General features: G+C 32.7%; 5 protein-coding genes across 5 annotated transcripts; 2 read left to right on the top strand and 3 right to left on the bottom strand.

The window, feature by feature from the left end:
- Window positions 1–657: 657 nt before the first annotated feature.
- Window positions 658–2328, bottom strand: LOC123215824 (probable caffeine synthase MTL2). The gene is made up of 4 exons (XM_044636075.1): window positions 2144–2328; window positions 1650–2057; window positions 1223–1498; window positions 658–1141 (listed from the first exon to the last, which is right to left on the bottom strand). Exons 1-4 carry the CDS (start codon window positions 2222–2224, stop codon window positions 782–784), a joined length of 1125 nt encoding a protein of 374 aa, XP_044492010.1. The 5' UTR covers window positions 2225–2328; the 3' UTR covers window positions 658–781.
- Window positions 2329–6753: 4425 nt separating this feature from the next.
- On the top strand, window positions 6754–8962 carry LOC123216123 (nudix hydrolase 2-like). The gene is made up of 8 exons (XM_044636487.1): window positions 6754–7119; window positions 7205–7270; window positions 7368–7505; window positions 7597–7674; window positions 8082–8132; window positions 8253–8287; window positions 8406–8514; window positions 8619–8962. The coding sequence occupies exons 1-8, from the start codon at window positions 6949–6951 to the stop codon at window positions 8820–8822; spliced, it is 852 nt and encodes a 283-aa protein (XP_044492422.1). The 5' UTR covers window positions 6754–6948; the 3' UTR covers window positions 8823–8962.
- Window positions 8963–13474: 4512 nt separating this feature from the next.
- On the top strand, window positions 13475–16242 carry LOC123215908 (glucose-6-phosphate 1-dehydrogenase, chloroplastic-like). The gene is made up of 10 exons (XM_044636204.1): window positions 13475–13762; window positions 13920–14110; window positions 14221–14315; window positions 14394–14508; window positions 14591–14796; window positions 14883–15032; window positions 15129–15249; window positions 15335–15534; window positions 15624–15824; window positions 15918–16242. Exons 1-10 carry the CDS (start codon window positions 13564–13566, stop codon window positions 16156–16158), a joined length of 1719 nt encoding a protein of 572 aa, XP_044492139.1. The 5' UTR covers window positions 13475–13563; the 3' UTR covers window positions 16159–16242.
- A 2880-nt stretch (window positions 16243–19122) lies between these two features.
- LOC123217534 (nuclear transcription factor Y subunit B-3-like) lies at window positions 19123–20299 on the bottom strand. Its single transcript, XM_044638610.1, has one exon. The coding sequence runs from the start codon at window positions 20130–20132 to the stop codon at window positions 19515–19517; it is 618 nt and encodes a 205-aa protein (XP_044494545.1). The 5' UTR covers window positions 20133–20299; the 3' UTR covers window positions 19123–19514.
- A 929-nt stretch (window positions 20300–21228) lies between these two features.
- On the bottom strand, window positions 21229–23067 carry LOC123217533. Its single transcript, XM_044638609.1, has one exon. The coding sequence runs from the start codon at window positions 22270–22272 to the stop codon at window positions 21523–21525; it is 750 nt and encodes a 249-aa protein (XP_044494544.1). The 5' UTR covers window positions 22273–23067; the 3' UTR covers window positions 21229–21522.
- Window positions 23068–27754: the final 4687 nt, after the last annotated feature.

The raw sequence follows: 27754 nt of genomic DNA, 5'->3' as shown, positions 1-27754 counted from the left end.
AAAGGCACAAAAAAAAAGACGTATTTTTATACCCTTATGATACATTAAAATAACAAAAATATCTTTTATTACTTTGGCTTCTAACTTTGTTGATTTCTCTCCGATTATATTTAGACAAAGAATCAAAATTGGATATCCAATTACCTACTCAAAATTGAATACATTTAATTTTATTGTATTTCAGAATATGGCCATGTACTTGGTGGCAGGGATGGTACACATATGCTGGGCTTAATGATCTACGGGCAATTGATGTAGTTGATCAAAAGTGGATAGAAACATTCTACACAAGGGGACAATTATAAGGTAGAGGCGGGCCTGGGTTGGTTATGGCCCAAGGGAAAATATGGGTTGTGCGTGGTTCCCGTGGACTGGAAATGGATGATATTCATCGCTATGATCCAGCCCAACAGTGGACCCAATTTAGACAGGAGCTGAAAAGCCCACGGCTTGCAGTGTATTTTCCAGCTCTGGGATTGAAAAATCCATATTCGTATGATATATGATGGTGAAATTAACCAAGTGACTTGGGCTATGAAAACCCGAGTTTAATAATTGCCCCATGGGATTTGAATATTTACTTTCATACATGGAATCCGTCTTATTTGTCACTTGAACTGTCCTCCGGACCTGACTAATTGTTTTTACGTAGGTTGATTGTTTTATGAACTCAACCCTGTTTCATTTGCTTATATCTAATGTTTGAACACATAAAAATCTCATATTACAAGCTAAATAATTTCTAAGATGATTAGAAAAAGAAGGATTGATAACACAAAAATCATTTCTTAGTTAAGGAAATGATCACATTTGTGTGTACTCCTAGCCCCTTTTCAATGCAATCTGCAACCCTGATAGAAAACCTCTGGAATAAATCATCCAGAATGGCATTTCCAAAATGGCTAACTAGAATTGACTCTACTACAGGTCTGAGCTTCATTGCCACTTGCTTGCCCCTGGCATACTTTCCCTCTAAGCTATTTTCACCATTGCTGGACCCTGCATCCCAACTTAGCTGGAAAGTTTCGAGTAGATTGATATTGTAGGATCCTTCTCTTTGAATCACATTTCGTACTTCTTCAAGAGAAGGTGCATACATTGGCATATTGAATGTGTCTAATTTTGATTCTTCAACTACCCCCTACAACACACAGAGAGTATGTAAATCATATTAAACATGCCTCTTATTGCAAATATACATACAAGAGTAAAAGAAGGGCACCTCTAGGACCATTTCGTGTAAAGCTGACCCAATTAGCTCTAAAAATATGGGGCGATAATTGTTGAAAGATTCATCCTTTGATTGATTGCCCCTAAGTGTAAGGATCATTCGACCTCCTGTAATCAATTCTTCTGAACGCAAAGTGAGAAATTTTGTGAAATCTTTCTCAAATTGATCCAAGTATGCCTTGTGCACACTAGGAGGACTTGTTATCGTTGGATAAATATTCCCCCTGTTCACTGGAACTCCCTTTTCACTTATTAGCCCTTCAGGTACCTTTACAATAATTGGCAAAATATTCTTATTTACTGGGTATATTTGTGAATTCAAAATTATCAATTAGCAAGGAAAAAGCTAACGAATATGTTGGTTCATTCAATTATATTGGTTTTAAAATAAATACAAATCAATGATAATTGAATTGTACCTGAGAGAGCCAATGGAGGCTGTAAGACGAGAAAACAAAGTGAAGAAAATGTGGGGGAAATAGTCTCCCATAGAAAGACCCAGGTACTGCAGCAATGAAACATGACAAAAGATCATTTTGATCGTCTCCTTTCTTCAGTCTGTCATAAAACCCTGGAAGTGCTTTAAAAATTGTGTTGAAATCATTTCCAGGAAGATCATTTAGAAAGACGTGCAACAGGGGCGGCTTGCAGTTCAAGCTGTGACAGGTTTTGTGAAGGGCCTCGATAGTTTCCCAAGTGGGCAAAAATGCGTTAGGGCCAGAAGAACACCCCATATCTGCAAATCTTATGCAGTCAGGGAAGCTGTTGCAGTAAAATTCACGCATGGTTTGTTGTAACAGGGGTTTCGCTTTCAAGATGGCCTCTTTCTAATCACGAAAATTGAAAGATGAAGGTGCACTTGATCAGTGAAAGACAAAGGACGAAAAGATAGAGAAAAGAGAAGTTAAGTTACCTGTTGTGAAGAGTTTTTAGCATAGCTATTATCTCCATCTCCTCCATTCATATGCAAAACTTGCTCTAATTCCATTAACATTAACCTTGTGTCCTAAAAACTCACTCGCGCATCGACCCACCAAGTTTACAAAAAGATGCTTTTTGCGATTGCCGGTTGATATTAACGGTTGATATGGAGACGTGTTAGGCTAGGATGATCTAAAACTGCGGGATAAACATACCAAAGCACTTATTCCCACCCAATATTTGCCGATGTAAAGCTCATACCCACTAAGTTTAAACAATTTAAATATTCACCTATCAATTATTACTGATAAAAAATTTGTCAATAATAAAGTATAAATATAATTTAAGCAATAATATTAAAAAATAATAAAAATTTATCTTCTTCTCAACCATATTAGTTTTAAAAAATAATATTATATATATGTAATATTAAATATATAAATAAATACATAAATAATATATTATCATATAATTTAATATAATTTTATTTTTAATTTAAAATTATTTATTTATTTATTTAATAATATATATTAAATATATATTTATTTATATATTCAAAATAAATATACATAATTTTATTAATTTTAAAAACATACAATTTCCTTTAATTTAATTTTGGATGAAAATAAGTCTTTTGTCTTTAAGTTTTCTTTAATTGAACGTAATGGTAGCTATTCAATTTAGATTAATTAATGAAATATTTCTAGCTTAGGCACTAAGCCTTGTCATTATCATGAACAATTTCTTACAAAGCCCAAGGCCGACGCATCCTTTGCAGATTAGCTAAAGCTAAAAAAATACCCACCAAGCCTTTACCAAGTCGATGCTCAAATTGAGTTTTTAAATATTGTTTAAAACTCGGAATAAAAAAAAAAAGTGTTTAAATATTAAAATCAAGGGAAATTATAATAAATGATCAAAATTAAAGGTATTTAAGCGAAATTACCTAAAACAATAAGGTTTAAATATAAACAAGGAATTCCCACGATAATTTTCTACGGTTTCATTGTTTAAATTCAAAGAAAATCACCCTTCCTATCGTCATCCCACCATGGAAGTAATTTTTGTCGATTTTCGTATTTTTCGACAACTGAAAATAAGAAATATGGATAATACATCATCTCACGTCTTGTTTGAATTTTAATTTATGACCCAAAATTGGGTCTTCTCCTTATGAATGCTTCTTTTCTCGAATCCTTTGTAAGAAGATTCTTTTACAATTTACATCTTCAAGCAAAGGTGTCATCGACAGTTGCTGGAGGTTCTCAGACTGGTAGGGGTGAACAAAACCGATTAATTGAATCAATTAATTGATTTTATAAACCAAACCAAATTTTTAGTTTTATAAAAATTACGAATTGAAATCAAACCATTTTACACATTTATCAATTTATAAACAAACCAAAATTATTGAATAACTGATTCGAATTTTCAATTACCTATTTTGAATCGAATTTTAATATTAATATTTCAAATTTTCAATTAAGTTTCAAATAATTGGTTGTTGAGATGAGTCAACAAGTGTTTAAATACAAATAAAGTATAATAAAAGATGAACCTTGTTATATTACAATGAATATTGTTACAAGAATACAGAAGAGAAGATAAAAAACAAGAGAAAAATGATGAGAAACCACGTGTTGAGCCCTGATTGCTTGCTCCTTGTTGCAAGTTTGCAACAACTCTACATTATTTCATTCTACATGTTAGCTGACTAGAAACATCCAAAGAAAGGAAAAGAGAAGTTCAAGGAAAGTAAAAGATAAAAAGTATGTTTCTTTTAAATAAACATTTGACTTTTATGTTAATAGTAAAAAACAAGTTTAAATTTTAATATAAATTTTTTTAAATTTGAAAACCGAACTGGTTATGAAATAACCGATTTTTCAATTTGAGTAAACCAAAACCAAACCGAATTTTTGGTTTTCTTAATATTATGACCCGATAGCCGAATTGATTTTATGAGTACCCTATTTTTTGGTTTGAATACTGATTCACTTTGGTTATTGGAAAGTTTTGAATACCCCTAAGTGAAATGAAAAATTGAAGAACTTTTGTTAAATCAAAAATTATATTTTAATTAATTTTGGATACCCATGGATATATTTGACCATTAAATTTAAAAAATTTAAATATTTACCAATAGATTATTACTAATGAAAAATTTGTTAATTATAAAATATAAATATAATTTAATCAATAATATTAAAAAAATAATAAAATTTTATTTCATTTCCAACCACACTAGTTTTAAAATAATAATATTATATATTTTTTATTTTAAATATATAAATAAATACATATATAATTAAGTTTTATTTTATTTTTAATTTAAAATTATTTATTCACTTAATAATATATACTAAATATATATTTATTTATATATCTAAAATAAATATATATAATTTTATTGATTTTAAAATATATCATTTCCTTTAATTTAATTTTGGACGAAAATAAGTCATTTGGTCTTTAAGTTTTCGTTAATTGAACGTAACGGTAGCGCTCTCAATTTAGATTAATTAATGACATATTTCCAGCGTAGGCTCTAAGCCTTGTCATTATCATGAACAATTTCTTACAAAACCCAAGGCCGACGCGTCCTTTGTAGATTAGATAAAGCTAAAAAAATATCCATCAAGCCTTTACCAGGTCAATGCCCAAATTGAGTTTTTAAATATTGTTTAAAACTCGGAATAAAAGAAAAAAAATTGTATTTAGATATTAAAATCAATCTTAATTTATGACCCAAAATTGGGTCTTCTCCTTATGAATGCTTCTTTTCTTGAATCCTTTGCAAGAGTTGTTGGAGGTTCTCTGACTGGTAGGGGTGAACAAAACCGATTAATCGAATTGGTTGACTAGTTTTGTAAATCAAACCGAATTTTTGGTTTTATAAAAATTATGATTTGAAATTGAATCATTTTACGCATTAATTGATTCATAATCAAACCAAAATTACTTAATAATCGATTCAAATTTTTTATTACCCTATTTTGGATTGAATTTTAATATTAATATTTCAAATTTTCAATTAAATTTTAAATAGTTGGTTGTTGAGACGAGTCAGTGAGTGTTTAAATGAAAATAAAGAAGAATAAAAGATGAAGTTTATTGCATTATAGTGAATATTATTGCAAAAATAGAGAATAAAAGATGAAAAACAAGAGAAAAGAAGATGAGAAACCACGTGTTGAGCGCTAGTTGCTTGCTTCTTGCTACAAGCTTGCAACAACTCTACATTGTTTCATTCTATACGCTAGCTAGGGTTGGATTCGAAATGGGCTTATTCAGGTTCAAAATAAGTCCAAACCAAGCTTACCTTAAATGAGCTCGAGTATGAATGCGAGCTTGGATTTTAAGTGAAAAATAAATACAAGATCGAATCCAAACAGGGTTGAGCAAGTCGAGCTTGGCTCGCAAGCCACTCACTCAAATGAAAAAAAATTTTAACTTAGAACAAATGACATCGTTTATTCTCTAAAATACAAGCTTGAACCCGAGCTGTCGAGCTTGAAATACGAGTCCAAAGCTGATCAAAGCGAACCTGAGCTAAGTGTAAGCTGATCTTGAACATTAAAATGATAAAACGAGTTGAACATGAATATATGTTTAACAAGTTTGATGAGCCCGAACCTGAACCCAAGCTCGAGCTTGGGCTCATCGAAAATGAGTCGGACTCTATTCGAGCTTGACTCGACTCGTATCCAACCCTAATATTAGTTGACTGGAGACATCCAAGGAAAAGAAAAGAGAAGTCCAAGAAAAGGAAAAGATAAAAAGTATGTTTCTTTTAAATAAACATTTGACTTTTATGTTAATAGTAAAAGATAAGTTTAAATTTTTAGTATAATTTTTTTTATTATTTTTTAAATTTGAAAATCGAATTAGTTATCAGATAACCAATTTTTCAATTTGAGCAAACCGAAAACTAACCAAATTTTTAGTTTTCTTAATATTATGACCCAATAACCAAATCAGTTTTATGGGTATTCTATTTTTCGGTTCAAATATTGATTCGCTTCGATTATTAGAAAATTTTGAACACCCCTAAGTGAAACGAAAATTGGAAGAACTTTTGTTAAATCAAAAATTATTTTTTAATTAATTTTGGATACCCATGGATGCATTTGACCCACCCGGGAAAAAAAAAATTCTATGGACTAGAATAATCCCACCAAGACATAGATTGGAAGACTTGCAAATGCAACTTCGAATTGATTTCCATTTACCAAGTTTTTTAATTACCACGTTATTCATACAATATAAACGTGGAATATTTACAATTATATTAAATAATACAACAAATTACCGGTCAGAATATATTTTTTTAAATCAAACTTAGATATCGCATTTCCAATTGTTCATCGCCGTTGACGTACTCTGTAGATTAGAACCGTTCAAAACTGGCAGACCCGATCACAACGTAAACTTACAAGTGATTTCATCAGATAGTGTTGGCTCTTTATATTGTGCATTCTAATTAAGAGTCTAAGATCTCCACCGTGATTTTGAAGCAGAGAGTCTTAGAGCCAACGACCTTGCTCTGTTTGAATTTCAGAGATAACTTGTCTACTGGTTCTGTATCTTGTTAGAAATTACGCATTGTTTTTTCTTTTTTTTTTTTTCTGGTCCTCAATCAATGCATGGAAATTTTAGTCTGTTTGATTGTGGATAATTTATTAAGTGTTGAATTTTCTATGCCGTTACGATTACGGAATTAAATTTCTCTGTGGCGTTCTCCTATTTATTCCTTCAGTTCAGGTTAAGGATAGAATCCCAATTCTTGACAGCAACATGCCAATTTCAACAAGTTCATCGGTTCTTGAAAATGCAGGCCAACATATCCAAATACTTGATGCGGTTCAGGATTCATATGGAGGAGTCACAGTAAAGATAGACAAGCCTATGGATTCCAAGGTGTTTGCTTCTGTGCTTAGAACATCTTTATCATATTGGAGACAACAGGTGATTGGCTTAATAATTTTAAACCAATATAAAGAGAATTTATCTTTTTTTTTTTTTTACAGCTTGTGATAGTAATATTTTGCAGGGGAAGAGGGGTGTTTGGATTAAATTGCCAATTCAACTGGCTAATCTTGTAGAACCTACAGTAAAAGTAAGTAAACACAATTTATCTTACTAGTCTCCCTTTCACTTTTATTATTCTTCCTTTTCTCTTTTACGTTTCTTAATTTTACCTGAAATTTGAGTAGGAAGGGTTCTGGTTCCACCATGCCGAACCAGATTACTTGATGCTTGTGTACTGGATTCCTAAAACTGCTCATAGCATTCCTGCAAATGCTTCCCATCGTATAGGCATTTGTGCTTTTGTCATGAACGATAAGAGAGAGGTACCAACCATACACCTTTTGATGATCATCTGTAGATTTGATGGTTTGTTGAAGAGATGACTTCTGAAATTGATTTATTCCATTTTGGCAGGTTCTCGTAGTTAAGGAGAGGGGTGGAAAATTCGGAGGAACAGACGTATGGAAGTTTCCTACAGGAGTTGTGGAACAGGTGTGCTCATTAGGAAGCATGTTGCCCTCTTTTTTTTTTTTAATTATTTGACAACTTAAAAGAACAATTCTTGTTTTTTTTTTTGCAATATTTATTTTGCATAAACTAAATTAAACTAATCAATCCTAATCCATATGATCTATGCACGGCTCATAAAACCTTTGTAAATGACAACTTTTGATTTAAAAAAAAAACTTCATCTAATATTCCATAAATATTAAGATCAATATTAATAATATTGTCTACCTAAATCATAACTTTTAAGTATATTAAATATATATTTATAAATCACTCCATCTTATCTGGAATTATTATTAGACTATTTAATTAACTGATTTTAATAAACTGAAATTGTAATTAATATTAACCCATGTTAGAAAATTTTCTAACAACTTCATCTTCCATAGGGTGAGGATATATGTAAAGCTGCAATCAGAGAAGTTAAAGAAGAGACAGGAGTAAGTAATTTTGATCACAATCAAGTATCAAATTTATGAGCTATACATATGTCTATGTGTATATTTTCCTTCCTGCGACGTTAAAAGCTCATAATAAAATTCTGATACCATTTGCTTCAGGTTGATGCAGAATTTGTTGAAGTTTTAGCCTTCAGGTAAGGCATTTCTTCTTTTCAATTGGTTATCTCCTGTACCTGTTTTTCCACATTGTCAATATTGATTATATCTGTTTCTCCCCCTTCATCTCCAAATTCTACGACTCTTGACATACAGGCAAAGCCACAAGTCATTCTTTCAAAAATCGGATTTGATGTTTGTTTGCATGCTACGACCTTGCTCCTCTGACATTCAGACGCAAGATTCAGAAATTGAAGCTGCTCAGGTACTACTTTGACATATTTAACACTTTAAGAGATATTAGATTTTAAGAATCAACCGAAAAGTGTAAGATCATAAGATGGTTTCTTTTTCCTTTCTCTAATGCAGTGGATGGTTGCTGAGGATTATGCAGCCCAACCATATGTTCGTGAACATGAACAATTCAGTTATGTTGCCAAAATATGCCTAGCAAAGTCAGAGAAGGAATATGCTGGTTTTTCTCCAATCCCAGCACTCACATCCTCTGGAAAAATAAACTATTTGTATTTCAACAACCGGGATTGTGACCTATGTACCACCCAAAGCCAGTAGTTAAGGCTCATTTGTAGAATCTTGTTCTGCAAAATTGTATTGTGTTTGTGTACACGCAAGACTTTCTATCATTTTTAATTTCAAGGGTCATAACTATCAATAAAAATACAAAACCAAATTAATTTTTCTCCCAGTGATTACACAGAAAAGTTTCTGCTGTTGCTCTCATTCGATCTGTAACTTGCTTGCCTCCACAACACCAATAGGAAAGGCAAAAGCCCAATATTTTTTCAGTATTTTATTCATATTTATGATATCTGAATTAGCCAACACGGCACGGCACCCATTAACATCAGGCACAGATACAAAATCCAACACCGTAAGACTGCCGTAGTCAAGAAGTGCAAAGAACAGAGAGATTCATTCACATTAGAGTTTTCCCGAGAAGATGCAAATCAAACAGACTAAAAATAAGTCCTGAAGAATAGTAGTTAATAGAGTAATTCAGTGAAAACTGAAACAAAAATTAAAAAGAACAACGAAAACTCCTAATGCTTGGTGAGACACCTAGGAATAGCTTGCCTTCTGCTTCTGCTTTTCCCGGGCGTTTGCATTGATAGCGAGTGACTGAGTCTACGTCAGAGGTGTCCATGGGCGGGCCTGGCCTTATGACTGTACAGTGATGGGCTTTCGAGCCAGACTCGGTTATGAAATTTTTATAGCCCAAGACCCGGTCCATTTAAACAAATTTAATTAAAAAATTTAAATATAAATTATTTTTCAATTATTAAAACCTATGATAGCATCTCGAACAATTTATTTATAATCTTTTGCTTGTGAAGGAGAAATATCATGATTATATGATAAAAAATATTATAACGTATTACAAATAAATTAATTTACATACTTTATAATTACAAATATAAATAAAATATATATACCATATAAATTATCTACATAAATAATATTTAAATAGATTGAATTTATTTGACGTTAGATCTATTTATAATATTTTGTAATAATAAAATTGAAATGACAACGAAATTATAAACACAAAAAATTATTATTTACGATTCAAAATTTTTTTGAAATAGAGTTAATGAGAAAAAATGAGATTAAAAATATAATAAAAAATTGAGATCGAGAGATTTATAAATAAAATTAGATGGTGAAAAAGATTTGCACTGTTTATATAAGGGGAAAAAAATTTTAAAAATGAAGAAAATTTGGGACTGCCTCCTGCCAATTGCAAAGGCAGTTGGCTTTTGCAGCAAGGGGACCCAATTGTCATATAAAAAGTTTTTTAATATATTCAATAGTAATGGATTGGCTTATGGCTTTAATGCCTAAACTTATTATCCGATTCAAAAGACTTATAAATCGAGTCTAATGTTATAATATCAAAATAGACCTTATTTTTAAATTTTGGGTTAACTTCTATTTGATCTGACTCAATCAACGTCTCTAACCCTTAGAAATGCTAGTCATATGAGGAAATTGAGTGTGTACGGTGGTTATATTCAATGTCTGACAACGATTGGAACCCTTTTCTATTTAACAAAATTTATCAACTTTAAATTCTCATATGGCCAAAGCACCATGTCCCACGTAAAGTATGAGTATTTTTCAAGTGTCCTCTCTTAACTTGAAAAATTCTATTTACCAACCTATGAGTTATTAAAATTAATTGAGTCTATTAGGTATATCATATTCTCTCCCTAAACCTTAAAAATTAATAATTTTAATCTAACTTAAGTTTTAAAAAACAATATTGACAAAGAGTCTTCATCTCTGGATGAAGATGATTCATCTTCATCTTGACGAAGACAACTCGTCTTCGTCGACGACCACTCCTAGGAGAGTCACCAGAAGGAGACCGCACCGAAAAGGAAAAGACATTGCTTGGAGGTCACCAGAGAGGAAGAAATAGCATTGAAAAATTGAATTTGAAAAATTAAAAACCCTAGAGGAAAAATACTGTTTTTTAAAACTTGGGTTAGGAGAAATTATTAGTTTTTAAGGTTTAAAGAAAGAAAATTAAATCAAATTTAAGTTTACTTTTTATAATACAGACAAAATAACGATTTTATCTTTGAAATCGTTAGTTTTAATCATTCACGGATAAGTAAATGAGATTTTTAAAGTTAATAAGAGAAATTTTGAGAAAACCGCATACCTGAAGTGGGAAATAGTCCTTTGGCTTTTTATATTAAAAAATAAAATAAAATAAGCATGCCTAATTGTGATTGTCCTTTTAACAGAAAAATATAAACGATTGATTCATTGAACGAGAAAATTTAGTCTTTTTAATTGATATAATTGGGTTTCCCTTTGGATCCAACTCAAATAAAGCTTTTCCGTGTCTCCATCTGACGTTCTAATAGTAAGAAAGTCAACGAATAGAACAATTGTTTTGTTTCATTTTGAGCTTTGTTTTGTTTTTCTTGTGTAAAATGGAAATTATTTTTTATTACCATTGTTCTATAACTTAGGGCCGTTTGGTTTCAGTTATTGTTTGGTTTATTAATAATAAAATATTATAATAATATTCTATTATTAATACTGACGTGACAAGTAATATATGTGATAATCTGATTATCACCTTTACCTTAGATATTTAAAGATTACCAATGTAATCTTGATTTTATTATAATTATATTATAATTTATTAATTTTTTAAGATAAAAATAAATTTATTTTTAATTAATATGAGAAATAATATAAAAAATATTTAAAAATAATTATATTCAAGGGTATTTAAGTAAAATAATTTATTTAGTAATCTTTTATTACTTTTAACTAAACATAATAATTATTTATACCTATCAAATTTTATCAAACATAGTAATCATTTATACCCAGTAATCTTCTAAGTAATCTATCTTCAAAGTAATCATTATATTTTAATAATAAAACATTACCCAAACCAAACGTCCCCTTAATATCTATTCAATTTTAAACTATGGAATGTGACATATACACATATTTCTTTATTTTCAAAATTTTCCTGAATCATTGGCATATGTGTTCTTGTCGGAAATATATATTGGGCTTACAAGTGTGAAGATTAAAACTCATATTACACAAAACCAATTGGCTTATGTTAAGGTCCAATTCACAACACTTATATACCATTCATTTTACTTAAGTTTATTAGATGTGAGACTCTTGTTTGAGTCTCCAACACCCCTGCTTAAGTGCAAGCACCTAGACTGTTAGACCTACCTTTCGGCTCAACCAAATTTTAGCTGGGTGCATTGTCACTTATATCCAGGAACATTTAGGTTGTTAAACCCGCCGTTTGGCTCATGCTCTGATACCATATCGGAAATATATATTGGGCTTACAAGTGTGAAGATTGAAACCCATGTTACACAAAATCAATTGGCTTATATTAAGGTCCAATCCACAACACTTATATACCACTCATTTTACTTAAGTTTATTAGATGTGAGACTTTTCTTTATTTGAGTCTCCAACAGTTCTAAATTAGTAGATTTAATTATCATATATTAGAGCTTATAATTTTTAATATGATTTGTTAATTTGATATGATATAATATAAAAAATATCGAATTAGAAATAAATTTTTTTTATACAAAATTTATTTCGGATCACCCCGATATGACTCGAAATTAAATCAGATAGTGTTAGAGTTCATACAAAAGTAACCTGATACGATTCGAATATTTTGGAGAAATATTACTTTAATAGATTATATATAGTTATATATTTATATAATTATAATTACTCATATTATTGTTTATTTTTATTTAAATATTTGATTTTATTATTAAGTAGTAAGAATTTGATTTAGTTAATCAGATTATAGACTTGTTTTTTAAAGATTTTACTTATATTATAATTATATGTTGTATTTTTATAATAAGAATTCAAAATATTTACAAATTATATATAGTTGTATTTTTGTTTAATTAAAATTATTCATATTATTTTTTATTTTTATTTAAATATTTTGTTTTAATATTAAATTGTAAGAATTTGATTTGGTTAGTTAGATTATTGAAGTGTTTTAAAAGTCTTTATATATAAATTTTTAGACGATTTGTCAATAAGACAAAATATTATATTATGTGTTTTATTAATAATAAATTGGGATAATTTAGTGAAGAAATTAAAACAATAAAAACACTTTAAATAATGAAAACAATAAATAATTTCGGATCAATTTGAATATTAGATAATCGAGTTAAGTTTAAAAAATTTCGATATAATTATAATTCGGATCAAATTAGAGTTGAAAGTCTTTGATATAAAACTTAAATTGACATAATACAAATATGATCCAATGATACGAACTGTCAGATCTATCATAGATTATCCCATCAACCATATTAATTTACCATCATCACAATAAATCTAATTGGCTGGTTGCCCATTTTATTCAATCAAAATTTATTTTGCATCCTTCATGAAAAGACGATTAATTTTTGTTTTTTGTTGCTAGGGATTGGGTGGGGCTGGGCTGCCCTTGTTACACCAGTATTTCATGGTCTAAATTTCACCCATCCGAAAGTCAAATGTTGAATGTGTGGGGATTTAGCAGCAGATACTTAGAAAAGAGAGTAAGTGGGTAGAGTTTTCTCGTCAGTCGCTGAATCATCTGCAAGTCAAGAGTACCTATCCTTCTGTACTAAAGTTTGTTAGTTACATCACATAATGTACGATAATTGGTTTCAGATTTATAATGTCGTTCGCCTGGTATACAAATTACCTCTAGCTTTATTCTGTTGTATTCTTTCAAGGAATTATCTAAGCTTCTTTCGGGAAACTCGATTTCATGGCTATACGTCTGAGTTCTTGTTCTCCATCTTCTTCCACAAGCTATTTAGCACCTTATTCCTTCCATCATGAGACCTCAGCCACCAGATTGTGTTTCTCCTGCGATTCTATGGATCATGGGAGCACCAATCAAAGCAGGCGATTTGCGCTCAAAGCATCAAATGTGCAGCCACTTAATGCTGTTTCTCTACAGCCTGGTAATGTCAGTTTTTCTACTTTAGATGCTTTCTTTTCATAAATGATGATCTTTTTGAGAGAGATGTTGCTTTCAGCTTGCTTCTTTACTAACATGGTTTGCTCAGAAATCTGAAATTACTGGATTCTTATTTAATTTAAGACACATTTATGAAACAGGGACAATAGTGCATACTCCGGCTGCAGAACATGTTGAGATTCCAGCTACAGAAGGGTGTATTCCCTTCTTTGGCACCAATAAAGAAGAATTTACTCTCAGTATCATTGTTGTTGGAGCTTCAGGGGAACTTGCCCGGAAGAAGATCTTCCCTGCACTATTTGCTCTTTTCTACGAAGAGCGTTTGCCCCTGGTTCGTTTCACCATCTATTCAATCTTACAACACAGATCTCGCCATTATTTTTTATTCTAACAAATGCTTATTGGGTATTTAATTTTATTTATTTTATTGCTGTCGCACAGAATTTCACAATTATGGGCTATGCCCGGACTATAATGACTAATGAGGAACTGAGGAATATAATAAGCACAACCTTGACTTGTAGAATTCACAAGAGGTCTTTCATTATCCTTTTACAATGCTTTGCATCGTCATTTTCTAGTCGATCTCATTAAGCAAAGTCTGATTGATACAGGGAAAATTGTGACGAAAAAATTGATCAGTTCTTGACAAGATGCTTTTACCATTCCGGTCAATATAGTTCAGAGGAACACTTCTTCGAATTGGACACAAAGCTGAAAGAGAAAGAGGTATTTTGATGAAATTATTCTTGTTGCCACTTTCAGTTTCACCAAATTTATGTTCTGATGATTGATGGGAAACATCTTCCAGGATGGAAGACAATCAAATAGATTGTTCTACTTGGCAGTTCCACCAAAAATGTTTGTGGATGTTGTGAGGTGTGCTAGACGGCGAGCTTCTTCTGAAAATGGCTGGACTCGAGTCATTGTTGAGAAGCCATTTGGTGGAGACTTGGAGTCATCCAGAGAGCTTACTAGATACCTAAAGCAATATCTATCTGAGGACCAAATATTCAGGTGAATTTTCCTTTTCTGCATTCAGGTACAATGAATCTAGTTTTGGACACACATTTAGAGCATTGACAGTATCAAATATTATACAGAATTGATCATCATTTAGGTGAGGAGCTTGTGGAGAATCTCTTGGTACTTCGGTTCTCAAACCTGGTTTTCGGGCCTTTATGGTCAAGGAACTACATCCGCAATGTTCAATTTATCTTTTCTGAAGATTCCGGAACAGAGGGAAGAGGCAGGTTAGTCCAATATGTATGTTCACTGCTGATAATGTAATGCCATTCTCTCAGATGAGATCAAATTTTGTTGCTTACAATGTGCTTCACCTCTCATAGATACTTCGATAATTACGGAATCATCCGGGATATTATGCAAAATCATCTCCTGCAAATACTAGCACTATTTGCAATGGAAACACCTGTCAGCTTAGATGCTGAGGACATCAGGAATGAAAAGGTACTAGGAAATTCCTTTCAACATAATCATTTTCATTTGCCATCAATTGAACCTGTTAAAAAAATCCTCCCTGGGTTTGAAACAGGTAAAGGTTCTACGTTCAATGAAACCAGTGAAGCTTGAAGATGTAGTTGTAGGTCAATACAAGGGCTATACAGATGACCCATCAGTTTCGGCTGATAGCCTCACACCAACATTTGCAGCTGCAACTCTCTTTGTTAACAATGCTAGATGGGATGGAGTTCCTTTCTTTATGACAGCAGGAAAGGCCCTTCAATCAAAAAGGTGGGTACAAATTGCAGCACTTTTGTTTAACAATGTGGAATTCAAAAAGGGAATCATCTAATAATAAAATTTTAATAATGAAACTTCAGAGCAGAAATAAGAGTACAGTTCAGACATGTTCCGGGGAACTTGTATAATCAGAAGTTTGGAACTGACTTAGGGCAGGCCACAAACGAACTTGTGATTCGATTACAACCTGATGAAGCAATATATCTGAGGATCAATAACAAGGTTCCTGGTCTTGGCATGAGATTGGATCGCAGTGACCTTAATTTGCTCTTTAAAGCAAGGTAAGAAATTAATTACTTAAGGATACCTTTGGTTCGAATAATATTTTACCACAAAAAATAGAAGATTAATAATTTGTTGCATCATTTATGAAGGTATCCAAGAGAAAGTCCAGATGCATATGAAAGACTGATACTGGATGCCATAGAAGGAGAGCGACGATCGTTCATTAGAAGCGATGAGGTTGATGCAGGCTGGGAAGTATTTACTCCATTGTTGAAAGAAATAGAGAAAAAGAAGGTTGCTCCTGAACTTTACACATATGGTAGCAGTGGCCCAGTTGGAGTGCATTATCTCGCAGCCAAGCATAATATTCGGTATCAAGATTATTGTTGATGATTTATTATGACTTAAATTGGGAAACTGTTTTAAACAGAAGTATGTATTCAAATAATGAAACTGAAATGTGCATTTACAATATCCACATTCAAATTTAATTTCTTCAAAATATAAACCCATCAAATTCAAATGATAAATATAGGAGAACCGAGTATTTTCTATCTGAACTAATTAAAACGATAAATTGTCATATTTTTGATCGAAAAACATCGAATTTCCTTTTTTCGTCAAATTATGAAAATAAATTTTATTATATTTTAGAGTAAAAAGATAAAATATATTTACATAGTTTTATTATTTTAATAATATATAATAAAAGTTTCTATTAACAATTTATTTCACCAATTCCCAAACTCTCAATCCACAAGTTGATCACACCCCACTATGGATAAAGCCACCAACAATATTCAATGTCGTAGTCAACAACCCCATTGACAATATTATTACCATCAACAACGCCATTATCAGCCCCTTCCACGATTGACAACCCCACTAACAACATTCAATGTAATTTTTGAAGTGTTATTATTTCGAATAAAAGTTTCTTCAATAAAATGACTGAAAGAATGAATAAATTAAGGGGAAAAAGCCAAGGCTCCTTTACTCGGAGTCATAAAGCATAGGGGGAAAAGCAAACATTGAATTCCCCCAAATACCTTTGATTTAGACCAAGCCAAACTTGTCGAGTGAATTTCTTCTTATTCTCCTTCGTTCGCATCCTTGCCTTCAATTAAAACTGATAATTCAACAACAAAAGGAGTTGTTGTCTGACCACTTGAAAAGAAAATTTGTATTAGTTTATCAATGTCATGGCGGTGATATTTGGTAGTAGTATAGCTGTGTGACATAGAGGGAGGTAGAGTTGGGAGGTAGCAAATCGGTAGCCAATACCCGTTTTGCTAGATCAACTCTTTAAGTCTAGTCTTTTTAACTGTTTTTGTTCCTTTATTTTCAACTCTTAATTTGTCCCAAACATTTGTAGCAACTTCTTAGTTAGCTATTATTTTTATTTGATTAATGAAAGTATTAGTAATTGTTTATAATTAAAACTATTTGTATTCACTTTTAATACACAATTTGTATATACAGATTATATATCATTATGTGATTAGGTAATTTTAAGATTCTCTCCTCGTTGCCATCCCTATCAACTGTATACATGAATTGTATATTAAGAGTGAGTACACATAGCATTGCACAATTGTTTATTTCTCAAATAGTTTATGTTTAGGAACCTCATCTTCAAGATTAACAGAATGAACCATCCATTCTCAAAAAGATACCCAATCCTTTCTTTAATAGATTTCAAGAATGCTCTCATTCTAGGGAAGGAATATGAATAATTAGGTTTATCTAACATACATGACTGATTTGTTAAACCAACTTCTTAGAACAATTCAATTTTGATGGAGAAAAAGTACAATAAAAAATAGTCTAGAAAACTAGAAATCAAATCCGAGAGGATCCATTGAATATGAATGAATTTAAACCAACTCTAATACCAATTGGAGTTTCACACTTAAGTGAGTGATATAAATGTGTGTTTGGGTGGGGTGGCTGCAATCTTGGGCCGAAGTTACCTCATTTAGCTTGAAGCTCTAGCTAGTTTGTCTTCATGGTGAGTGGGCTAGGTTTGAAAGCTTAGGCAGTTCCTCTGTGTGTTTAGTTGTTTGCTTCTTCGTTAATAAAAAAGTTACTGACATGAGTATGATTATAAAGTTTCTAACAATAATAACCACACGAATTGAGAAGTAACAAACACTGTTTAAAAGTGAAAAGAGAAACTATTTTTGCATGGTTCAACTATGTTAATATAGCTTACATCTATGATACCTTGTCCGACAAAATCAAATTCACATGAAATTAAACATCAACGAACAGACACACAAAAATTTGCACAAAGAATTTCTCACTTTCAACATTTGATTGCAGCATGGATTGATATAATATTCTCTCTTATGCTTCCCTTTTCAACAACGTGGTGGGGAGGGGAGTGCCAAAAGCTAGAGCCTTGTGCTTTGCTTGTTTAGTGGAGATTGTAGGACCTCCATTGTCCACCACCCCACTTTTTCTTCCATACTTGTAGTAGAACTGAAGCACCGTAGCGTAATTCTTCCTTCTGACGAAAACAAAAAGTATCTGTTAATACGCAGCTCTTGACTAAAAAAATATATATGGATGATATTTTGATGTTGAATAACATTACAGTCCCAATCCATGTCCGAATATGCATGAATGAAACCCCTCCATGAGGACAATTAAATTATAATGATAATGGATGAGATTCCAGCTTTTTCCATATTTTACAAAAACCTTCCTTGTGCTTTGCTACCTTTTTCCACTTTTAACAAATCAGTGAAATAACAATACAAAAGAATTTCTATACACGTTTTGCCAGAAGGGTTGTCTTTATAGGAAAGTTCGTGTATTTTTTTTTCCTGTAAAAGGAATTGTGCTTTCTATCTTCAGCTCCCGGCCGCCAGAAAGAATATAAGATCTCAATCGATCTGTCATTTGTGAGTTAAAAGGCTGGATGTGATTGGAAACTAACGGCCTTAAAAAGTGGAAGTGGTAAATTTTCCCATACAGAAGAGCACCATCAGTAATAAAGTTGAACCACACTTTCTCAGTATTCAACCCAGCAGAACGTAGAGAATGCAAATCAACAACTTGATGGAGAGAGGGAAAAAAATCTACTAGGGCAGAAATTAACAATGGATAGTGAAACACATGAAGCAGCATCTGTGTAAATGTAGAAAGTTGATGCTGTAGTAGAAATATATATATATATATATTTTTGTTTTCCCTCTGGTTTAAAAGCTAGAACTGAATGGCATTTCATTTCAGCAACAAGCTTTGTTAGTATACATAAAACGGAGAAAAAATTTGACATAAAACGGCATCATGAACCAAGTACAGAAAGCAGCAATCCATTGCAGATTGCCCCCAACGTAGCATGCATAACAGAAAGCAGCAATCTTTACTCTTTCTTCATTTGTTACATTACATAAAAAGTTATAAATCATTCAGAGATGGACAAATGGCAGATTTGGGGAGTTTTCTACATTACATATCTCCCACTTTCCTTCCTCAAAAAGAACATGTCCGAACAATCAATACTTTTCTTAAGCATCTGTCAGAACTCAAAGCTAGCTGTCTGTTCAACTATTTTTTCCCCAATTTACAACTTCAACAGATGCTTTTACCAATTCAAACCACAGATGAGATCAATACTAGAAGTCACAATAATTCACAATATATAAAAAGACATTAAAATACAAGATTACTTAACAAAGTACAATTAAGGTCTATGTATCTTCTACATCCCCATAAGTCAATGCCTCATAAAAGACCTAACTTGATCTAACAGCTGCACCACTTCCTCCTCCACCACCACTACTAGCATTCCCGACACCCATTTGATGATGATACCCACCAGAACCGTACACGTGTCCTTGATGACCCATCATCATCATCCCACCATACATCCCTCCATTATATCCACCAGCACTACCGGGTCCACTTGAGCTCACCCCTCCACTCCCACCACCGCCACCACCACTACTACCGCCAACTCCACCGCTACCACCACCATCTTTGTCTCTCCCCAACGTGGACTTCTCCCCTTCCATCTCCCTGTACTTCTGCAAGTAAATCTTGAGAGGCTCCACGTACTCCTCGAATCCTAAAGTCGTCATGGCCCACAGCAAATCGTCGCCGTTAATCGTCTTCCGTTTCTCACGCTGACACTTATCTGACGCCTCTCCCGTGATGAAACTTATGAACTCCGACACGCACTCCTGCACCGTCTCTTTGGCATCCTTCGATATCTTGGCATTCGCAGGCAATGCCTTCTTCATGATCCGGCTCACATTCGCTATCGGCAAGAACCGGTCTTGCTCCCTCGCCGACAACTCGCTGTTTGCGTTGCTATTGTTGTGTCCTCCCGAATCGTTGTCCGAATCAGCCATCACATCAAATATGGAGAATCAGAACACAGACAGGTGGCAGAATTGGAAATTCGGAAAGACAGCCGGAGACGGCAGAGAAGATTGTGTGAGAGTGTGATGATTTTCTCCCCTGGTGTAGCAGAGAAGCAGGGAGATGTTGGGTCCGTTGGATTAAGGGGGTAATAATACATCGGGTGTGACACGTGGGCACATATAGACCGTTTGTTTGCTGATAAGAGTGGGATACGTGTGAGATTTTAGAGCGTAGGATTGGTTGTGGGGGTCGACGAGTGGAGGGGTGAGAAGATGACACGTAGTGGGAGGGATAGTGGGAGGAAGTTGGTGTGTTTTGTTTTAGAATCTTAAGGCGGCTTGAAAGTAAGGCGTGAAATTGGCACCGTACAAGTTTACACGTGGTAACAGGAGAACCGTTGATCAGAGATTTTAGTTGGAATCCATAATTCAGTTTAATTAGGTAGAATATAAGTGGAAAAATATAGTGATGGGAGGCTTCGTATCCCATGCATAGTGTTTTTCAGATCCATTCGATGCCCATATGCATTCTTACTTCATTTTTTCAAAATCAAATATAAACAATTGGAAAGAATTAATTATTTGTTCAAAAAAGCTTTACATCTCTTTGGTAGCATCAAGTATGTATCTTGTTTGACTCACTCAGATTTCAAACATACCTTTTTCTAGGCTTTCTCTGCAGTTATATATCTTCAAAGCATCCAATAAATACATTGAAACTAATTGGTCCTTTGTTAATTATATATGTCAAGAGATGGGATCCTGCAGATGATTGTTGGCCAAGTTTTGTTCTGCTTCTGGGTTATGTTCATGCTTCAATCAATCAAAACCACTGCAATTTGGACCAAAACAGGAACAAAAGTGAGACTCTCCATATGAACTAGGCTTTATAACAATATTAGCAGACTCCTACATAGATCAAAACCTGTGAAAGTCATTTAACATCATGCTTTGGTCTTGGCACTGAGTTTGTCTCCAGGACCCACAAAATGTTAGGCATGAAACATTATATCATGGCAAATTGACAACAAAAAGAAACATCAATGGAAAAAGAAATTGATAAAGCAAGTGGGATTCAATCAAGTGGAGGCCTGAGCCTTTGAACTTTCAACACTTTAATGTGCATTAAAGATGAAAAATAAAGTGGCCATAATACAACTTCTTCTCTTTAATGGGTATCCAATGTTGCTTGGTGCAAGATTGAACATTAAACCAGAAGCTTCACAGTTAACAACAATATATATATTATAACACAGCAGCACAGAAGTGTTGAATGTTTGAAACTCTAGTGCCCTAATCTTTAACACCAAATCCTCATCATCAAGGATCAAAAACTATAAACTTACTGATGATCAAGCTGTAACTATGATAATAAAACTCATGCTTCAATTTCCAACCTTGAACATTTGATGGAACCCATTGATATGTCAATCTCAATCAAGTTGTCTTCTTCATTCATATCATTTATTTCTGCCAAGAGTTCCATTAAACCATGTTGCTTCAGAATGGACTGCTGCAAACTACTGAACTTGGGTCCAACTTCTTCCTTGGGCTCCACATAGTGCCCACTGGGAAGAGCAATTTCAATTAGACTTTCTTCATCAGAAATAGATCCGTCCGAGCAATCTGGACTCTGGTACACAATGTCTTGGAATGGCCAGTCCACTTCAGAATCTTCACTAGTTGACGGATGATTAAAGCTTTCACTTTCTGATAACATGTCAGCTGATGATCTGAGTGAGTAGTCTTGAATCTGATGTTCTTTTAATTCTTCTTCTTCTTCTTCTTCTTCTTCTTCTTTTTCCTTGTGTGGTGTCATAGTTTCACTTTCAGGCTGCTTCATTGATACAGCGTCCTGGAGATCATCAGTTGACTCAGGAACCTCTTCAGTGACTGAATTGTTTACTACTGAAGCTGGTTTTTGCTTTGTGAATGTTAAGAAAGAAACGGATACAATCAACACTATAGCTATGAAAAGTACTGATGATAAGAATCCCAAGCTTAAAAAACCAGCAAAAACTGGAGAAAGAACAAGAACAGCAACCCATGAAACTAGTGGCTTTTTGAAGAAACAAAAAGGAGAAGCCATTTGATGATATTGATCAGTTTTGTTTTCCAAGTACTTCATGGACTATTAAGAAAAGCTAGCTCTTGCTTTAAACTGTTGTTAGTTTACAAAAAGGTCGTTTCTTTTTTTTTTTACTGGACTCACAGATCTGCAAGTGAGATCTATTGGCGATGGGGAAAGAGATGATGAAAAATATTTAGAAAAACATGAAACGGGAAAACAGCGTAATTTTTCTAGCTAGCTCCATTGAGAGCTAACTAAGATACTGGGTTGATAATCAGACTAGTACACATAAAACTGTTCTAGTAGACTTAAAACTATGCAATTGAGGAGATTAAGGATATTTGCAGAATTCGAAGAGCATGAATTTAATCTCAAACAACCTTTTTCTGTTCAAGTACCATGCATGAAAGACAAACAAAAAAAAAGGAAAGATGGTTTTATATGAGATTTCAAGCAGCAGTGTGAAGGAGAAAATGTGAATGTATGCTGACTATTACCTGTGTTTTAGAGATTTGAGGAACACAGGTAACACCGGAACTGGATTTGCGAATGGGGAAAAACAAGTTACAATAAAGAAAGACAAAATTTACTGCTGATATAACTGGACCTGCAGTGAATGTGAAATTTAAACTTTCCTCGCAGACTCACATTTCCCAAGCACCCCATTGCTCCCAAAGTACAGAGTTTTCTTTTACTATCGCCAATCAAGTGGTGTTTATCTGTGACTGATTCTCTTGAAGACCCCAAAACCCCTGGTTTCCTTGCATTGATTTACAGTCTCAATAGCTTGGAAATGAGAGAAGCCATGTGCAAACACCTGTGATCACCACATGGCACTTGCCCTCCAATTTCAACACTAAGAAACAAAACACATAACGAAGATTAACTTTATATATTAATTTTCACTACTGCCATTTCCCAGCAACCCCAAGAACCCTACTGTTTGAATTTCAACTACTATTACTCAAAAAGAACCTTCATCAAAGATGAACAATCAATACTCCATTTTCTTTAATAACTCAAAAAGACTAGCTTTCTCTGGAAAAATAAATTAGAACTTCCCTACAGCTTGATACCATCATTGAGACCTCATGCATTGGAATGGAAACTTAATTAATAAATTAACAAGTTTATTTTAATTTCTTTATAAGCGGCTAGCTTTTAGAAGTCTGAAACCCATGGAAGAAGACCATGAAGTCAAATATGTAATTCAGTTGTAGCTTTGCTGCAATGACATCAAAACTTTACATGAAAGCTCACTTTAATCCGGTAGCTAGCTAAAGGCTAGGTAGAGAAGAAGAAAACAATTAAGAACAATTACTTTCTCATAAAAAAACTCTATGCGAAACAATTCAGATGTGTAACCACTACAACTGAGAAAATCCAAACGTATTCATGAGTTTAACTGACAAATCCAAACATTCCCACTAACCAAATTTTAAAGATAATGTTTTCTTTAATTATTGATCGTGTGTCATTCAAATGTCGAATTCATTGCACAGAACTTTGATGATATGTTAGGTAATTCATAATAATAATAAGAAGAAAACAAAGCTAATGATCATATATGATCGAAAGTCTATGCTAACCAAATTGTATCCAAAAATGGTGCTACCAAAAACCAGGAAAGTGCTCTTAAGATTAGTAAAATAATTAATGGTTATAATTAGTTGGATTTGGAGCGAAAAGAAGAAATGAAAGCACATGCTGTTTGCCTGTGTATCATTTATATGATAACTAGCAGTTCACAACAATTAAGACTAATTTAATTCATAACTTAAATCTCTTCAAAAGCAAATATCTATGGTTCAGTGCTCAAAGAACATATCAGCAAATTAGGTAGGAGTGGGTGAGGCCTCTGGGGCAACCCTAACTAAAAAAGAGAGTCTGAAACTACTCTCTTCTGTTTCCAGGCAGCGCTTCTAATGATGAACTCAATTCGTATGCTTTTCTTTTAACATATGCGCCATCAATTAATGTGGCTCTCTCTACCAACCAAAAGTACTGATAGCCCCACTCTTTCTGTTAATGGTCTCTCTTCCAATTAGTAAGTTAAATTGCATATGAATTTGGAAAGATACAGGATGATTCGATCCAGTGGTGATCAGCAGAAGCCATGCTCATAGCTACCAATATCATTCACATGCAAGAACCCTTCACTAATCATAACTTTCAATCAGTAATATTAATGTAAAAATAAGTTTGCATAGATTATATAATAAAAGAAAGGGATAGAAAAATGATGGTGCCACTGCCACTTGTCGGCAAGATGTGCAAATAAAGCAATGCCGCATGTAACCCTAACTAGCCAGATTGCCTTTTGGCCTACAACCCATTGGAAAGAATGTTGAAGAAGCATTTGTCTTGAAACAATAAGAGAAGAGATGAACCAGTGTTTGTTGGGGAGTGTAATTTACGGAATGTTTATACGGAAATGGGAGGGGACCATATCAAAATGCTGATGAATGTTTCATTGTTTTTGTAAATTGGACAACACAATCTTCCCTTGATTCTCCCTCTGGGCCTTCATCCAGCCCAAAACAATTTATCCATGAAGTTTTCACTGTTTTGCTCTTGCAAATTCCATTTTTGTTGATTTGATCGATTAAATTATTAGTTGTTTGAAAGAAGAAACATAAGATATGGTGGAACATCTGTTTTGGAAATTAATGGCAGACCAGAAATTTCTGAAACTGTTAAACTTAATTATTCAGTGATAAGACATAATTAAAATATGCAAAACACGGGCTGAGTTTGTATTCTAGGAATATTCCAAATTACAAACATATCTTTCTTAATTTTAATCATTCTCTTATCACCAAAAGTCTATTGATTCATTGAAAATAAATGTTTGTTTTGATCCAGTAGGCACGAAACTAGGCATGAAAAATGATATAATTATGTTGATCAGGAATAACCTTTAATTAGGAATAAATGACTTCACATTATAACCTAAAAAAGAAAGAAAAGAAATATATAAGATTAACATTTACAATCACATTAAAAACGATATCAAGACATGATCTTTTCTTTATTTTAATATGATGTTTCTCTTCACTATAGGATCAAGAAGTTGATTTTCCCTTATTGTTTCTATAAGTAAGAAGACAGTTTACACAACTGTTTTTTTTTTTTTTTATAAAAGAATTTAAACATTGAACTTCTTTATCTTTTTATGAATAACTAAATAATGTATAATATCTCTGTTACGTGCAAATGAAAATAGAGACAAATAAAGTTCAATAAACACGTAAGATTTTCTGGTATCAAGTTTCCTCATCAATACAATCGATAAGTTTATGCAAACCAACCGTGGAAATACAAAGCCAAGAAAATTCACCATCTTGATTAAATGTGAGAAACAAACTTCTAGCTTCAACGAATTTCAATAAACTAGAAGAAGGCTCATGAAACCCTTAGATGAAAAAGAAATGAGTATGAAATCTTTTTTATAGGTAACCTAAGACAAGAACATAGAGTAATTATGTTTGTTCAATTCAACCCTATGGCACGCATCATCAATCTGATGATATAAACAAAATGTATTCACTAAGATATCATCGATATTTAAATTAACTTGACAAACATATAACTCACGTATATAACACATTAAATACCCAAGTAGAAAATATCGTTTTTACAACGTACTATGAACAATGATCTTGATTGCTCATATGTTTATCTGTGAAAAGGGGCAAAAAGTTTCTAAAATCCTATTCAAACTCCAAAAACTCTAAAACAATTATAATTTGTTAAAATTCTTCATCAGTTAAAATAAAATATTCGACATATAAGAGAGAATTAGTTGTCAAATAGTGACAAACTTAACGATCATTGGTCAAGTGCATTAGCACTATGTGAATTGACTCAAAGTACAGATGGAAAATAGCGAAAATGTTAAGAATTGGTAGTTATCATGATTCTCACAATCTTTTCAACTTTTAATAGAGATTTCTTATAATTACGGAATCACTTTCTATTATACCAACAGTTACAATTGAAACGTAATTATTCTCTTATTATATTAAGAATACACAACTCATGATATTACATTTTACATATTCAATTATATACATAACCCTAACATTTTCTTTTATAAATTCAAAATTTGTACATAGGTTTAACAGTATATAATAAAATATCTACAACTTTTCTTAATTTCAAATAACTTTCCTTAAACTAGACTGTCATAACCGTAAAGTTAAGCTTTTGAATCATAAGTTAACCCACATTAAAAACTTTTTTATGTCAAATTCACAGATACAATTCTAATAATCATCGTTATTCATTCATCATCATATACAGGGAGCAATGAGTTGTCCTACTAACTTTAAACGTCACTGTCATACAAAAATTCACATGTACAAGATAAAACCTCATACCTTCGAGGAAAGCACTTTAACTGAAAATCAACATCAAGTGAACAATTAATTTTATGTACAGTCTTGCTAGACTTCTGCAACAGTAAGTGTTTTTATTCATTTCTTTGTTTTGTTTATCTATGCTGCCATCATAAATGGGCCAAAGAAGAATCTCCCCAATGTCACATCTTTAAAAAATGTGATGCCAACATTCAACTACCAAACTTCCTTTTTTAATTGTACATAAAAATTGAATTCCCCTCCCTCTCCCTTTAATAAATTTGCTTCCTTTTGCCAAGGGAATATATCACTCTCATTAGATTCTGAAACCCATGTTTTCATTGGCCATATATATGTATGACCCAACCAAAGATATTTGCAAACTTAGATTAGAGGCATGGTTAAGCATCTCTTTGCACAACTTTTAGCTTCTTATCATTGATTGGATGAACAAAAAGAGCTACCCACCTCTCCACTTTCTTCATATTTATAGTTTAATCTCTTTCTCCTATAACCAACTATTTCTTATACTTTTTTTTTTTCCCTCAAAAGACACCCTCATTCATTCTTTTATTACTCATTAGGGTTAATCGAAACATTCTAATCTAAGCATCAATATTTAATTTTTATGTATTTTCTTATTTTTTATTGAACATATCATATTGATATCTTTAATTGAATTTTTTTTTTTTAATTTTCTTAAGAAGTATTGATAAATTGGAGACATCCCCACGTGGGTAGAAAGAAGAATTGATGATTGTACCCTTGGTAAAGGAGGGATTCAATTTCCATGATAAAACAAGTGCCAAACAATAGGAGATTTAACCACCACCCAAGACTACCATTTTCCAAAAGTTAAAAGAAAAAGTTTCCAAGTAGGTTTCTCTTTTAACACTATATAATATAATCAGAATCTGCAACCCAAAACAAAAGAATTTCCTTCTTTACATAATGTGTAACTTGGGACTTGAGAATTGCATGTGCCCAAATTATGTTTCAATAATGTGTCTAAAAAAGCGAGAGAAAAAGAAAGAATTCCATGAACATGATTAACGTGGCAGTATATTATTTGTCAACCTTACGAACTGCACTGAACACTGGTATAGTTGGCAATCGACGACTCGACATTCTCTTAAAGGCGCAAACGTCAAGTATCCAACAGAGGGCTTCCGAATTTA

This window comes from Mangifera indica, chromosome 5 (assembly GCF_011075055.1).
Source record: "Mangifera indica cultivar Alphonso chromosome 5, CATAS_Mindica_2.1, whole genome shotgun sequence".
Classification (NCBI taxonomy): Eukaryota; Viridiplantae; Streptophyta; class Magnoliopsida; order Sapindales; family Anacardiaceae; genus Mangifera; species Mangifera indica.
The sequence above is the reverse complement of the archived record's forward strand: the minus strand, read 5'-3'. Positions and strand labels throughout refer to the sequence as shown.